This window comes from Leucopleurus acutus (assembly GCF_964270905.1).
Source record: "Leucopleurus acutus genome assembly, chromosome: 11".
Taxonomy (NCBI): domain Eukaryota; kingdom Metazoa; phylum Chordata; class Mammalia; order Artiodactyla; family Delphinidae; genus Leucopleurus; species Leucopleurus acutus.
The window spans coordinates 45,373,484-45,387,843 of NC_139152.1; the positions used below are offsets into that span (position 1 = coordinate 45,373,484).

General features: G+C 55.9%; 2 protein-coding genes across 5 annotated transcripts; both read left to right on the forward strand.

The window, feature by feature from the left end:
• The first annotated feature begins 118 nt into the window (after positions 1-118).
• Positions 119-5,981, forward strand: NABP2 (nucleic acid binding protein 2). Of its 4 annotated transcripts, none has more exons than XM_082849959.1 (7): positions 119-317; positions 2,077-2,178; positions 2,584-2,722; positions 2,829-2,900; positions 3,077-3,158; positions 3,253-3,316; positions 5,467-5,981. In XM_082849959.1, the coding sequence occupies exons 2-7, from the start codon at positions 2,100-2,102 to the stop codon at positions 5,664-5,666; spliced, it is 636 nt and encodes a 211-aa protein (XP_082706085.1). In that variant the 5' UTR covers positions 119-317; positions 2,077-2,099; the 3' UTR covers positions 5,667-5,981. The 4 variants fall into 4 exon arrangements, with proteins under 4 accessions (XP_082706085.1, XP_082706087.1, XP_082706088.1 ...); XM_082849961.1 differs by lacking the exon at positions 119-317 and adding an exon at positions 1,642-1,665; XM_082849962.1 differs by lacking the exon at positions 119-317 and adding an exon at positions 1,669-1,683.
• A 220-nt stretch (positions 5,982-6,201) lies between these two features.
• Positions 6,202-12,225, forward strand: SLC39A5 (solute carrier family 39 member 5). Its single transcript, XM_082849671.1, has 11 exons — positions 6,202-6,257; positions 7,323-7,677; positions 7,883-8,066; positions 9,093-9,255; positions 9,414-9,583; positions 9,812-9,952; positions 10,332-10,428; positions 10,516-10,686; positions 10,890-10,970; positions 11,108-11,298; positions 11,525-12,225. Exons 2-11 carry the CDS (start codon positions 7,394-7,396, stop codon positions 11,666-11,668), a joined length of 1,626 nt encoding a protein of 541 aa, XP_082705797.1. The 5' UTR covers positions 6,202-6,257; positions 7,323-7,393; the 3' UTR covers positions 11,669-12,225.
• The last annotated feature ends 2,135 nt before the right edge of the window (positions 12,226-14,360 follow it).

Here is a 14,360-nt window from a genome sequence, read left to right on the forward strand (position 1 = left end):
TCAGCCCCGAACTAGAAGCCACAAGCGGCCAACGAGGTGAGTGGAAGGCTAGCCAGGCCTCCGCTCTAGAACGGAAGTCTTTATGGTCCCAGCGAGAACTAGATAGCCATTTGGGAGGGAGAGCTCTATGTTCTTCCCAGCGTGAGCGTCAGCGGCAGAGCTGGAGGCCGACTCTCCCGGAGCGCGAGACTTCGCTTTGGAGGGGTGCACGTGTTCGTGCCTTAAAGCTGATGCGGCTTGCTGCGAGATCGTCTCTAGGAGGCTGGCCTGCAGTGACCTGCCGTCTCCTCTGTCCCTCTCCCGTTTCCAGAGCTGTGGTCAGCATCCCGGAGCCTCCCGATCTTATGACTCATGGTCATGGGAGTGGATATGTAGTCAACAAGGCGACCACGGGGTGGGGAATGGGGGAGTGTCTGACCGGACAACTTTGATCTAGGGTTGCCCGCCTCTCTCCCAGTCGCACTCCTGACGTCTTTACGTCGGCCATCCAAACACTTGTACAGTTCCCTGAAACACCTAACGGGAGAGGAGGGAGATAAAATGTCCCTCTTCCCGGGTTGTGGTTTGATTTCCTTAGGGTACAGCACCATGGCTGGGGGTGTGGGCGGGAGAGAACTTGAGCTCCGAGGAAAGTCAAGGTGGACCCTAAAGCCCTCTAGGAGAAGGTAAGGGATTGATTAAGCAAACCAAGGCATTACAATTACATGGCCTCTTAGGCTAATCTGATAGTAAGCAGTATTTGATATGGATATTCGCCAAGCAAATGGTAATGCACATGTACGTATATTGTTTATATATAATTGGTCTATAGACAACATTACAGAGCTAGCTGCCTTTTGTTGACTATGTAACAAGTCTCAAAGGGAACTAAAGTTTCTTTCCTCTTTTCAGTCTCTGAGGGGACCCTGAGATCTAGTGAGATAAGTGCATTAGGAACAAGTGCCTTTCAAACTGTGAGAGTCTAATGCAAATGTTGCTTTCGGTGCCCCAGATTCCATTACTTCCAAAGGGGGAGGGGGTGAGTCTGCCTGTTGTCTGTCTCTGCTGTGAATGCTGCTTTTTCCAGAGATCTTGACCAAGCTGGATAGTGCATTAAAGTTGAGGACCCCAAATCAGGAATAAAGATGAGAGTTAAAGCAGTTGGAGAAGAGGAGGAAACTTCCTGCTGTGTGCTAGACACAGCTTCTTATATAACTTCTTTTTCTCGTCTGCAAAATGAAATCACATATTGAAGAACTGTCCAGAAAAGAAGTGATGAGCCGGGTTTCATACTTTTGTCCGCCGGATTCCAAAAACCTTTGGTTCTTTTTCCACTGGGTCACGTCTAGGAGAAACAAATCTTAGTGCATTCTCCTAGTCAAGTGGAGGAAAACTGGTACCTGAGACGCCTCCTGGTGGTCCACGTGTTTTCTTGCGCAGCCAACCCTCTCCCGGGCTCCTTTAATACCTAAAATCCCACCCGCTTCGCGGCGCGTGAATCTCGGATCGCGATTGGCCGGGTGGGGACTGGAGGCGGGACGCGGGGGGGGAGGCGGTGCTGATTGGCTGGAGGAGGCCCGCCGGGGGAAACTTCCGGGAATGTTCGCACTCCAGCGTTCCATTGGTCCGCATCCGGCGGCGGCGGGGCCTTTGGCTCCCCCTGCGGGCGGCTCAGTGGGGTGCAGTGTACGGCGGGCAGGCTGGGTGGGTAGTGGGCTGCGGGTCGGGGAGAGGATGCACCGAGTCCCCGGTTGTCCAGATGAGGGTTCGGGAGGGTTTGGCGAGTGAGATTCCATTCCTTGGCTCCGCACCAGGTTTCCTGCCCCCGTGTGCGTCGGCTTCTCTACTTCGGGGCTTGATACTGAAAGAGCATCCCGGGAGGGGGCTTCCAGCCCAGAAGCAGTCTATCCAGAGACACCCCCGAATTCTGATCTTGAAGTTGGAAGCCCCTGGGGAAGTTCGTTTCTACCCTTTTAGAAGAGTTAGAGGGTTTGAGGCTGCCTGACCCCAGCCTAGTGTGATAGGTAGGCCTTGCGAAGTGGACATGGGGGCGAAGGCTCCAAGCGTTGAACCTTCGTCCCCTTTTCCCCCTTCTAGTGGGGTGCTGAGGCTCGGGCAGCATGACGACGGAGACCTTCGTGAAGGATATCAAGCCCGGGCTCAAGAACCTGAACCTCATCTTCATTGTGCTGGAGACAGGTGGTTCTGCTGGCGCGGTGGGCCCCCTGCGCGCATTCTCGGGGTTGGGGGCCAGGAGGGGGGGAACATCACCTCTGTTCTTAACTTGCACCCGGCACAGCAGGGCGCACCACAGGACTGCTCACGCCCAGTCTCCTCGCCCCCACCCGGAGAGTTGCAGTGTGCGGTAGATGGATGGAACGCTTGTCAGATCCAAGCCTCCAGTGCCTCTTGGGCCTCTTCCCACACGTGTGGGCCCTCTCCATGGTGCTGGCCCCTCCCTCACCTGCCCCAGGGATTTGACTTTGCCCTGTTTGTACACCTTTTTCCTCACTCCACCAATATCTAGACCTCATCCCTCTGATCACCACCACCCCCATTTATTTGACCATCCACCCCCTAACCCCATTGTTCTGTTCCCTCCAGGCCGAGTGACCAAGACAAAGGACGGGCACGAGGTTCGGACCTGCAAAGTGGCAGACAAAACTGGCAGCATCAATATCTCCGTCTGGGACGACGTGGGCAACCTGATCCAGCCTGGGGATATTATCCGGCTCACCAAAGGGTAAGCCATCAGGTGACTTCTGGCTATTCAAGGGCAGTAACGGGGTGGGGGGGTGGGGGGATTAACAGTCCCTGTAACTCGAATCCTGCTTTTTGTGACCCCACAGGTACGCTTCAGTGTTCAAAGGTTGTCTGACATTGTACACTGGCCGTGGGGGTGATCTTCAAAAGATTGGAGAGTAAGTGCTGTCTTGGAGCTGGGGATGTAGAAGCACCAGGCCAAGGAGAGAAGTTTGAGGTTTGCAAGGAGACAGCATAAGGGTGTGCATTCCCTGTCCTGTACCTGGACCTTTCTGAGGTTTCCAGAGTAGCCCAGAGGTTGGGCCTGAGGCTTTGCCACTTTCTCCCCTTGCAGATTCTGTATGGTTTATTCTGAGGTTCCTAACTTCAGTGAGCCAAATCCAGAATACAGTGCCCAGCAGGCACCCAACAAGACGGTGAGTCCCATGGCTGTGATGTGTGGAAGGAGGGCAGGTCAGGCCAAGAAGCATGGTAGGGAGTAAGGTCTGAATGTGTCATTTGTGCCTTCAGGTGCAGAACGATAGCAGCCCTACGGCTCCCCAGCCTACCACCGGACCCCCCGCCACTTCTCCAGGTAAACCTGTTCCTTCCATCCACTGGTCCTCCTAGTTCTAATCTCCCCAGCCTGGAAAGATGCATTGCCCTCATCCCTTTTCCAGATCTCTCTTCTCTCAATATATCCTCTTGCACCCAATTCTCCCAGTTCTTTTGCAAGTCCCTGGGGTGAAAAGATTTGGGGCCATGTTTCTATCACTGATAGAGCTCCCTTTTGCCACTGCCACTCAAAGGCAAAAATGAGAGCAGTTTCTCCACAAAGACTGCCCTCTTTCATTCTAGCTTGTTCCTCTCTGCTTCTTCTCTGGCAGAACCTTGCCTTTGTTCCCCTTGCCTATTTTGATTCATTATCAGTTCTGATACACTGTTACTTACAGGACTCAGCATGGAGTCCACACTGCACAACTTTAAGCACTAAATAGTTCCCCTTTAGGGTTGCCACTTTCTTGAAAACTAAAGGCCCTGCTTCTAGGCCTTGGCCCTCAGGATTATGGTTCTTCCAACTCAGAAGCCCCTGCTTTTGGTCTCTTGAGGAATTTGGCTTACTGCAGATCATCAGCTTTTGATTAGAATCACTCACCAACATCATTTCCTTCGTCTCCTGGCTTCTCCTTAGGAACCTGGTTTTTATTGCTCTTTTCTCCTTCTGGGTCATCTCGCAGCTGACCCTACCACTCCTGGGTGTTTGTCTCTCTCTTGCCTCTGATCCATGCCTTATGTTTCTCCCTGTGACACTAGGCTTCAGGCTTCCTCTACCCTTCCTCAGTCTGTGTCTGCATCCCCAGTTACCATGGTTTCCAAAATTGTCTGTGTCAGAACAACTCAGGGTCACGGTGTTTTTTAGGAACACCGTGAAATAACAACATTTAATTCCACCACAAAAGAGTAGCATCCATGTTTTCAACTGAAAATATGACTATTACGTATTCTCAGGTCTCCATAACTCCATAATTTATAAAATTATTTTAAATAAGGTACACTTAAGCTTGTTTGTCCCTAATATTCATTTGCCAGATGTTTATTCACTTTGTCATCTGCTAACAGGTACAGAAGGTTTTAAAAAAACATGTGTGGCATAAAAATGATGACTTCCTACATACTCCTCACTTCTTCTGTGAATTAAGGAAGGGGCTTTATTCTTCCATTTTTGGCTGCAGATATCTTAGTCTGATGGAGCAGAAGGATTCAGCAGGGATATGGGTAGGGTTCATGACGCCCTATGTATGTGAGAGGCAGGCCTCTGCCTTCATTTAACAAGCATTTATAGATGAGGAATGCCAAGGAAAAAACATAGCACTTGCCTTGAGGAGCTTGCAGTCCATGAAAGGAATAGTCCCACAGACAACAGTTGTAACACACTGTGGTAAGTGTGGTGATAATGATTTGCACAGCTAAGGTAGTTCAAGGAAACCATCGAACACTGAAAATATACACAAAAATGTTGTCTGTTATTTTGGGGGTGTGAGAGTATGTATAATAGTTTTTTTGCTTACTCTGTGAGAGTATGTATAATAGTTTTTGTACTTATTCTTATTTCTGTTTTCCCAAGTGAACATGTATCATTGTGATACACACCACCACACTTTTTTCTTTCTTTCTTTTTTTTAAGATCCTTCTTACATTTTAAGATAGAAACTTCAGGCCCTTCCTTTCCCAATGCTTCTCCAGTCTTACAGTCACTTTTGGTCAAGGGTTCTTTTGTCGGTGGTCCTTGAGCCTAGAACTAAACAGCTATTTCTAGATCTGACTCCTAATGATACAGAGATGGATAAAAGAGAAAAAAAAAATATCGGGAATTCCCCACAGTCCAGTGGTCAGGACTCCGCGCTTTTGCGGCTGAGGGCCCAGGTTCAATCTCTGGTTTGGGGAACTAAGATTCCACAAGCTGCGTGGCGCAGCCAAAAAAAAAAAAAACACAATTAAAAACAAAAAAGGAAGAAAAAATATCATACGACAGTTCATGCAGCAACTGCCAAAATGATGATTGCATCTTTTGGGGCCCCATTCCTACAACTCACATCCTTTGCACTTGGTCCCACGGCATCAGTGTGCAGCTGTGCTCGGTGGAGACTGTGCTGCCTGCTGGGGCTGGAGGCAGGCCTTGGGGATGGATGCCTGCCTACCTTAGTTCTCTAATTCCGGTTTTTCTTCCCCTTCTCCCACAACTAGCCTCTGAGAGCCAGAACGGGAATGGACTGAGCACCCCACCAGGTCCTGGTGGTGGCCCACACCCCCCTCACACTCCCCCCCACCCCCCCACCCCCCGAATTACCCGAAGCCAGCCCAACCACACGCCTGCCGGCCCTCCTGGCCCCTCCAGCAGCCCTGTCAGTAATGGCAAAGAAACCCGGAGGAGCAGCAAGAGATAGCAAGACATTAGTCCTCCCTGCCACCAGCCACAACCCAGGTGTCTGCTAGAGGACACAGCTTTCTACTGGGCTGCTGGCTTTTGGGGGCAGGGGGTGTGTAGGAGTATTTTAGCCACTAAACTTTACTGGAGGGGTGGTGAGCAGTGGCCTTATCCGCCATCAGCCCATAGTCCCCTCCTTGTCAGCTGAAGCGGCCTGTCCCCTGGGAGTCCGGGCCCTCTGCCTCCCTGCCTTCCTCTTTAGAAATGACGGTTACAGTCTGATCCTTGGGTCTGTGATGTGGAAGTTTAATTGAATCCCTCCTTCCTAATAAATGTTACCACTCTGTACTGGACTCCTTTGCTCTTTGTGGGAAAATGAAGAGGTCGGCAGCTGGGCTTTTGGGAGAGTGGGGTGTCCCTAGGAGGTGGAGGGGAGATAGGTTACAGGCAAGGCCCGGGCAAAGGAGGCCTGCCCCTTTAAGGTAGTGCCCCTCCCCTGCCCCCTCCCTGCCGGTGACCCTTGTCCGCCTGCCTGCCTACCCCCCACAGCTGGAACCAAGAAGACTGTGTCCCCCTTCCTCTGGGCGTCCTTCCTGTTTCCTGCTGTCAGGTAATGCCGACCTCGACCCCCTGGGCCGGTCACCCCAGTCAGACTGTGCTCCCCAACCTTAAGCCAGGTCAGACATCTGAGGAGGCACAGATACTCCTTTCCTCTTCCCACCAGAGCGTCCCCTCTCGTGGTCATAGATTCCCAGAGGTCTGGCTCTTACTCTTCTGGGATGAGGAAGTGCTAAAAACAATTTCTTCCCCACGCATCTGGGGTTGCCACTTATCTGCCTCTTTACCCTCCTCTCCAGCTTAGGGACACCTGGGTCCAACCTTCCCAGGGAATGTGGGGATGGGGGTTGGAGATGAATGAAACCCGATGCCATATGTAAGGTAGGTGAGGTGGGAGTGTAGGCAGGGAGAGGCTAAGACGGTACCACCTGGGTTGGGGTGTAAATTATTTAGAAGAAAAGCCCAGGCCCTGGTTCTCCTTGGCCATGTGGCTTTTTCAGGGGCAGAGGGTGGCCCCTCCCTACTCAGGGGCCCAGCCAAGACTGACCTTTGACCCCCACCCCAGAGACCAGTGAACCATTAACTCTTCTCTGATGTAAGCCTTCCCACACTGGCACCTCCCTGGCCCCGCCCCCAGGCAGGTGGGCTAGGAGTGGGGGCTTGTCCATCCCAGCCCTCTATCTGACATGGCCTCCGATCTACCTGGGCAGCTGGAGGCTGAGCCTGGCTCCCCTCCACAACCCAGGAACCTCTAAGTGTCCACAGCGAGGCCTCATGGGGACCTGAGGTGACGGCTCTCACACTGCCAGTTGGGGGTGAGGCCCTGGGGATTGAGGGGGGATAGAGAGGTGGGGTGAGGTTGAGGGGTGGGGTCTGGGGGATAGGGGAGGGACAGGGACAGGTCAGCTCTGGATCAGGTGAGGGGAGTGTTCTGGTTCAGGGAAGGTGTTCTAGGAACTGGGAAGCAAGAGGCTGCTCAGAAGGAGGCAAGGGGGAGGAAGGAAGGAGGCTGCCGCTGCAGCGTTCGAGGAGGGGGCGGTGTGAGGAGTGCAGGCTCCCCGGGCCCTGGGCTGGACAGCAGGGCAGGAGCCCCAGCCCCTCCTCCTTGTTCTTCCAGGGCACGGTCCTCAGAATGTTCCTGGAGGAGTAGAAGCCGGAACCAGAGCCTCTAACCCTGTCCCCCCGATAATGGGGCCCCCAGTGAGTCATCTGCTGGCTGGCCTGTGTGTGTGGGTGGCCTTGGGCTGGGTAGGGGGCTCAGCCCCCTACCTGGGCCCTGCTGAGCAGGAGCAGAACCATTACCTGGCCCAGCTGTTTGGCCTGTATGGGGAGAATGGGACGCTGACTGCAGGGGGCCTAGCGAGGCTTCTCCACAGCCTGGGGCTAGGCCGAGTTCAGGCCCTCCACCTGGGACACCACGGGCCTCCAGCTGGTCAGGCTACACCCCCAGCTGGAGACAATTCCACGCACAGGTACTAACCCCTCTCCCCACCCCAAAATGTCACACCCCAGCTCTTCTCAGTACTTGGATCAGTCTCCTCCGGTTGCCTAGCTCTGGCTTCCTAAAATCAGATTCCTGGAATTACAGATTTTTCAGAACCTGATTCGTTACATCCTTTCACAGCCCCTTTCTGAGAGAACATGAGTAAGTCTGACTTTGTTATCCATCCACTCTAGGCCCCAGGACCCCGAGCTGAGTGTGGACGTCTGGGCAGGGCTGCCCCTGCATCCCCCTGGGTGGGGTGACCTGGAGGAGACCAAGGCCCCAGCACCACCCCGTGGGCCAGCCCCACCGGGCCTGGGCCTCTTTCACAGGCTTCTGCTGCTGGACCATTCACTGGCTGACCATCTGAATGAGGATGTGAGTCTGATGATCTGTAGCGAGGGAAAAGGAGCCATGGCATTTAGATGGCCTGAAATGTTTAAAAAGTCAGTCATTTGGGGATTCCCTGGTGGCACAGTGGTTGAGAGTCCGCCTGCTGATGCAGGGGATGCGGGTTCGTGACCTGTTCCGGGAAGATCCCACATGCCGCGGAGCGGCTGGGCCCATGAGCCATGGCCGCTGGGCCTGCGCGTCCGGAGCCTGTGCTCCACAACGGGAGAGGCCACGACAGTGAGAGGCCCGCGTACCACACCAAAAAAAGTCATTTTAAATGGTTACTTAAAAAAAAATCCAGGTGTGATCTTAGGGTATGTTATTCCAGTAGTGAAATATGTCTCTTCTGGGCTCAGAGTAGATAAACCCATACCCCAAGCTCCAAGACTTGGTTTAGGGGCCACACTTGGCAAAGCAGAGAGTTCAGAGAAGCAGCCCAGGGTAGCCTCTGGGGCTGGTTATCTGGAGAATGCGGCCTGCAGGCGGCAGATGGCTGTCTTCATCCAGAAAGTCGGTGAACTTGTTCCATGTACACCAGAGGGCAGCCAAAGCCAACCTGAAACAGGCCTGGTGAGGTGAGCACCCCATCCCAGGAAGCATTCCAGCCAAGGCTGGTTGAACGAGTGACAGGGCTGCTGAGAGGACGGCAGCATGGCATTTTAGGTTCTTTTCCTTCTAAGATTCTGCAATGGAGGGCTCTAGTTGTCCAACCAATTCCATCACCAAATTCATGAGACATCAGGGGCTTGGGAGGGAGGGAGATGATGGCGATGTTCACCAACACCCAATCTGTACCGAACTGAATGTTTGCATTGGTTTGAATATTCACTAATAATTAACACACACTGATTATACCTAACTGTCCCGAGCCCCTGATGCACCTGCCAGTGTGAGCAAAGGGGACCCTGGGAGAGACCCAGGAGCCCATGCAATGGAAGGGCAGACATTAAAGGTCTGAGTCACAGTTCTCAGCAATTCCCCAATGTGTGGCCTCCAACTCCACTTCCCTAGTGTCTGAATGGCTCCCAGCTGCTGCTCAATTTTGGCTTGAGCCCTGCTGCTCCTCTGACCCCTCGTCAGTTTGCTCTGCTGTGTCCAGCCCTGCTTTATCAGATTGACAGCCGTGTCTGCATCCGGGCCCCAGCTCCAACACCCCCAGGGGATCTGCTATCTGGTCAGTAGGGGAGAGCAAGTGGTGGGGCACCTGAATCCTGTCGGGAGTGGGGCTCAAGCCAAGGAAGGGGGTTCGTTGGGGTCCTGCCTCCCCTTGCAGCATTCCCTTTAAGGCCTCCATTTCAGCCGCGCCTAACTTCAGCCCCTGATTCTCCCCAGCCCTGGTTCATAGTGCCCTGGCGGTCCTGCTGCTCAGCCTGCCTGCTCCCCTCTCCTTGCTGCTGCTGCGGCTCCTGGGACCTCATCTGTTGCAGCCCCTGCTGGGCTTCCTGGGGGCCCTGGCCGTGGGCACTCTTTGTGGGGACGCCCTGCTACACCTGCTGCCACATGTACGTGAAGCCCCTTTCCTGTCCCCCTGCCCTAGGGGTGGACAGCCTCCATGGAGCCAGTGTGTTCCCAGTCATAGGACATCCTCTCTCCCACCCCAGCTTCAGCCCACAGCTGCCTTCTAGTAGAGCATATGAGTGAAGGCTCACCACCTCTCTCCACCATCTCAGGAGGGGGATGCTGTCGGGTGCAGGTGCTTCCAGAGTCTGCCCTGACCGCCTCTCTGTCAGGCGCAAGGAGGGCAGCATGCTGGACCTGGCGGGCAGCCAGAGGAGGACCTGGGACCAGGACTGTCGGTGCTTGGTGGTCTCTTTCTTCTCTTCGTCCTGGAGAACATGCTAGGGCTTTTGCGGCGACGAGGGCTCAAGCCAGTGAGTGACACCCTTTTGTCTTCTTCCTGCCGAGACCAGAGTCCTAGCCAAGAACTGGCCACTCAAGCCAGGAGGTGAGGGGCCAAGTGCGCTCCTGGCTCTGACGTTTGCCTGACTGTGCAGGACCTGACAGCTAACAGGGAGTGGGTTGGGGCTCCTCAGCATAGACCCAGGACTTCCGGCCAAACGGCCTCCTATCCTGAGTTCAAGTCAACAAGAAACAGAGAGGTGCCAGCCTGGGAAGAGAGCAGAGGCCAGAGAACATCCCCAAGTGGCAGAGGTGGGACCAGGTGTTCACCTTCCCTGCTGGCAGCCTGACCGCTCCTTAGCCCCCAGCTCTGCTGCCTCCTCCCTCAGGAGGGACACCCTCCCATTTCAGAGGTGCTGCCAGCGAAAAAGAAAGGATCTCAGAACTCCAAACCTGGACCCAGAGGATGGCAGTGGGATGGTGCTTCGGCCCCTGCAGGCAGTTCCAGGTGACCGGCGGAGGACATGAAGAGCGGGCCCTGGCTCCCAGCTCTCACTCGCAGCCACCAACACGGCTCTTTTCCTCCTTCCCACAGAGCCAGGGGCTCAGGGCCAGAGGGAGCAGGACAGCCAGCCCCCAGCAGTCCAGGCCCCTCCTGGGAGCCAAGGCCATAGTCATGGATGTCAGGGTAGCGGTGGCACCAATATCACGTGGATGGTCCTCCTGGGGGATGGTCTGCACAACTTCACCGATGGGCTGGCCATAGGTGCGAGGCGGGGGAGGGAGGGAGGGGAAGGACGGGGGAGGGAGGGAGAGGGTAGGTCTCCTAGTTACTGGATGGGGCAGGGAGAGAGCTACCATGTGGGGGGGGGGGCGGGGAATGGGAGGACCACAGAGGGAATGCAGGCCCCAGCCTCCTCCGGGGAGAGCTTCCTTCCAGACTGACCACCTCCCATCCTGCCCACCCAGGCGCTGCCTTCTCTGATGGCTTCTCCAGTGGCCTCAGCACCACCGTAGCAGTCTTCTGCCACGAGCTGCCCCATGAACTGGGTAGGAATGGCAGGAGCGGAGTGGGGTCGACTCCAGAAAGGAGAGACTTCCAAGGGGTGGAACTTGGAGGCTGGCGGTGACGTGGGTGAGGGGCAGCCCTGGCGTACTCCCTCCTACCCTGTCCTCTCTCCCCACAGGTGACTTCGCGATGCTGCTCCAGGCAGGGCTGCCCTTCCGGCGGCTGCTGCTGCTGAGCCTGGTGTCCGGAGTCCTGGGACTGGGGGGTGCAGCCCTGGGGGTGGGGCTCAGTTTGGGCCCTGTCCCCCTCACGCCCTGGGTGTTTGGGGTCACTGCCGGGGTCTTCCTCTACGTGGCCCTTGTGGACATGGTGAGGTGTGGGGTAGTGCGGAGAAACCAAGGGAAGCGGGGTGGGTGTAGAGGAGAGGGAAGTATCAGTCCCACTGCTTCCCCCTTGGCCCCCCAGAAGGGTGGCTGGACTACATGAGAAACAGGGGTGTGGAAGAGCTTGGGTGGGGGAGAGCTGCTGACATCTCCCTCTCCTGTTTTAGGAGCAGAGACAAGGCCAGGATCCTGATGTTGTTATTTTCTTTCAGCTACCAGCCCTGCTTCGTCCACCTGGGCCCCTCCCTACGCTCCATGTGCTACTGCAGGGGCTGGGGCTGCTGCTGGGGGGTGGCCTCATGCTCACCATAGCCCTGCTGGAGGAGCAGCTGTGGCCTCTGGTCTCTGATGGCTGATGGGGGCCAGTGGAAAGGCGTCCAGGTTGCCCTTCCTTCCCCCCAACCACAGGAATGGAGGCGGGACACAGGGCCAGTAGGAGCAACAGGATTTTAATAAACAGAACCCATCCCAAAGCCATGACTACTGACAGTTGTACTTGCACCAAAACAGCATAGAAAACCAGGATGTGGCAGGAGGAGGGCTCAAAGCAGGTATGGGGAGGAGGGGCCTGGAGGGTGCAGGATGCATCCATCTGCGGGGAGAGCATTGTGCTTTAGCCCAGAGAGGAAGGGGAGGGGTGAGGCAAATGCACCAAGGTCCCCACTTTTTCCTGCTGCCCTCAGCACCCTGGGGATACAGGCATCTGGGCAGGTCTGCCCTTTATTGCTGCCCACCAGCATGAAACACACCCCGACCCCAACGCTAGCACCACAGGTGAGTCCAGGGCAGGGAGAAGGGCAGGAAGGGGAACATTGCTTAGAGAAAGATTCAACTAGAATCCAGTGAATTGTGCTCAGTTCTCTTTACTTCCTACAACCGAGTACATGGGTCACAGGATGGAGGGAGCAACAGGACAGGGGACATGCCCCTCAGTGCCCCCAACGCACCCTTGCACACAGGAATGGTGGTGTCTGCAGCATCACAGGTCATGCAGGGCACGGGGAAGGGGAGGTTCACACACACGTAGACGCCCACAGCGGGTACCAGACAGAGAACACCCCTGAATATACACAGCTGTACACAGGGAACCCCCAGGTCCCCAACCCAACCCTCTCCCCTGTCTTGCCGTCCCCCAGGCAGGAGGAACTGTATTGCTTTGAGAGAGCCACCCTGGGGGTTGCTCTGCCAGGCACCCTCCCCTCCCACCCACCCCCGTTTTGGCACATCTGCAAGACACACGGCAGCGAGAGTAGGCACCCTCCCTCCCAGGCTTCTGTGGCTTGGAGTGGAGGAAGGGGGTAGGAGACTTTCATCCGCCATCTTTCCCCCAGCCCTTCCCAAACCCCTACCAAACCCACTCCAGCCAGAACCCACCCCCACCCCCCAAACACACACACACAAAGCTGAGCTATCCAGGAATACAGGGGAACAAGGAGATTGTCCGGGATGGGAGCAGAGGCAGTGGGGAGAAAGGACTGGAAGCAGAGACCCCACCCTGGCGTGGGGTAAGACTGGCACACAGCTACTTTAGTGCAATTGGAGAGGGTGCCCAGAGTGAGGGATGGAGGCAGGAGGGCCAGGCTAGGCTCCCCAGGGAAAGGGCCTAGCAGGAGTGAGCGAGGGCCAAAGGTGGACCCTCTCGTCACCGCCACCCTCTGCCCTCCCAAACGCGGTGACAGTGTCCCCCTCACACCTAAGTGGGCAACAGCAGCCTCGGAGTCAGTACCTTCAAGTAATTCATGGAGCAGACCCTCCCACCCCAGCTTCCTCCCATCTCTGGGATTTGGTCGCTTCTCTAGGGGTTGGGTCGGGAGGAGGGGGTCCCCAAGTCAGACCCTTCCCTCTCTACCTCCCTCTTCCCAGACCACTGGGCTTGGTCCTCAAAGATTCCGCACCTCGGCCCAATCTGGGTCAAGGCCGAGGAGGGCTGGAGCCGCCACGGTCAGAGGGGAAGGGGCTGCTTTGCTCCTCATCCCTCCCTCTTAAAAGGTGGGGTTCAGACTAGGTGGGCTGGGGCCCCATACTGGAGTGCCCCAGGAGGAGGGGTTCTGGGCTAGGGTCTGTAAGGCTATTTTCCTTTGCGGCAGGAAGGGGAGGTGGGGGATGAACGCTTGGTGTGGGGAGAGGTGAGAAATGGCGGAGGGAAGGAGGAAGGGGCCTCCCCCTGGGGCAGTCAGGGCGTCACTCGGACGAAGTCACACTCATGTGCACAAGGTCCCGAGCACGCCTGCTCCCAGCCCCTCCTGCCTGGCCCCCACGCCCCCTCCCAGGACGCCCTCCAAGACCCCAGAGGAGGTTTTGGGGGCACACAGCTGCAGAACCGTTCGCTCTGGCCCCACGACCCCCGGCCCAGCCCCGCCTCCTCTCCCCTTCTAGGTCCAGGGAGTCGGAAGGTGCTCGGGTGGGCAGACAGGTGGAAACAGTATTGAGTTTTCCTTTGGTTACATATTGAAGGCAAAGGTGAGCTGGACTTACAGTCAAAACAGATAGGGATGAGGAAGGAAGAGGGGCCACGGCTGGGAATGGAGAGGGAGGTAGGCCCTCCTCAGCCCCTCCACCCCAAGGAACACATGTCTAGGTGGGTGGCAGTCCCTCAGTCTCACCTCTCCCACCCCCACAGCACCAAACAAAAGGAGAAGCCCCCTCCCCCAGGGGCTGCTCCCTACCCCAACCTGGGCTGTACATTCAGTGGTTCTCAGCAGTCCTATGGCTCAGGGGGCCGCGGGGTGGGGAGGTGGCCCGTCAGTCTCCGCTGGACAGTGGCAGTGACCCGGGCCTGTTGGTCCGTGCTGGGACCCACAGTTTGTGCCATTTGTCTTTCTGAAGGATAGTACACAACCCTACCAAAGCCACCGGCCAACCAGAAACATCTCCCCCAAAATCAGAAACTAAAAACTGGCTCTTTTTCATCTCACCCTCTGATTCACACATCTGTTTCCCTGTCTCCTATGTAGCCCTCGCTCTGTCTCCTTTGCTGGGACCTGGGGCTGCTCCCAGGGTCCTCACTTAAAATAGGCCTTTTCTCAAAAGTGCTTATTACTTGAAGCA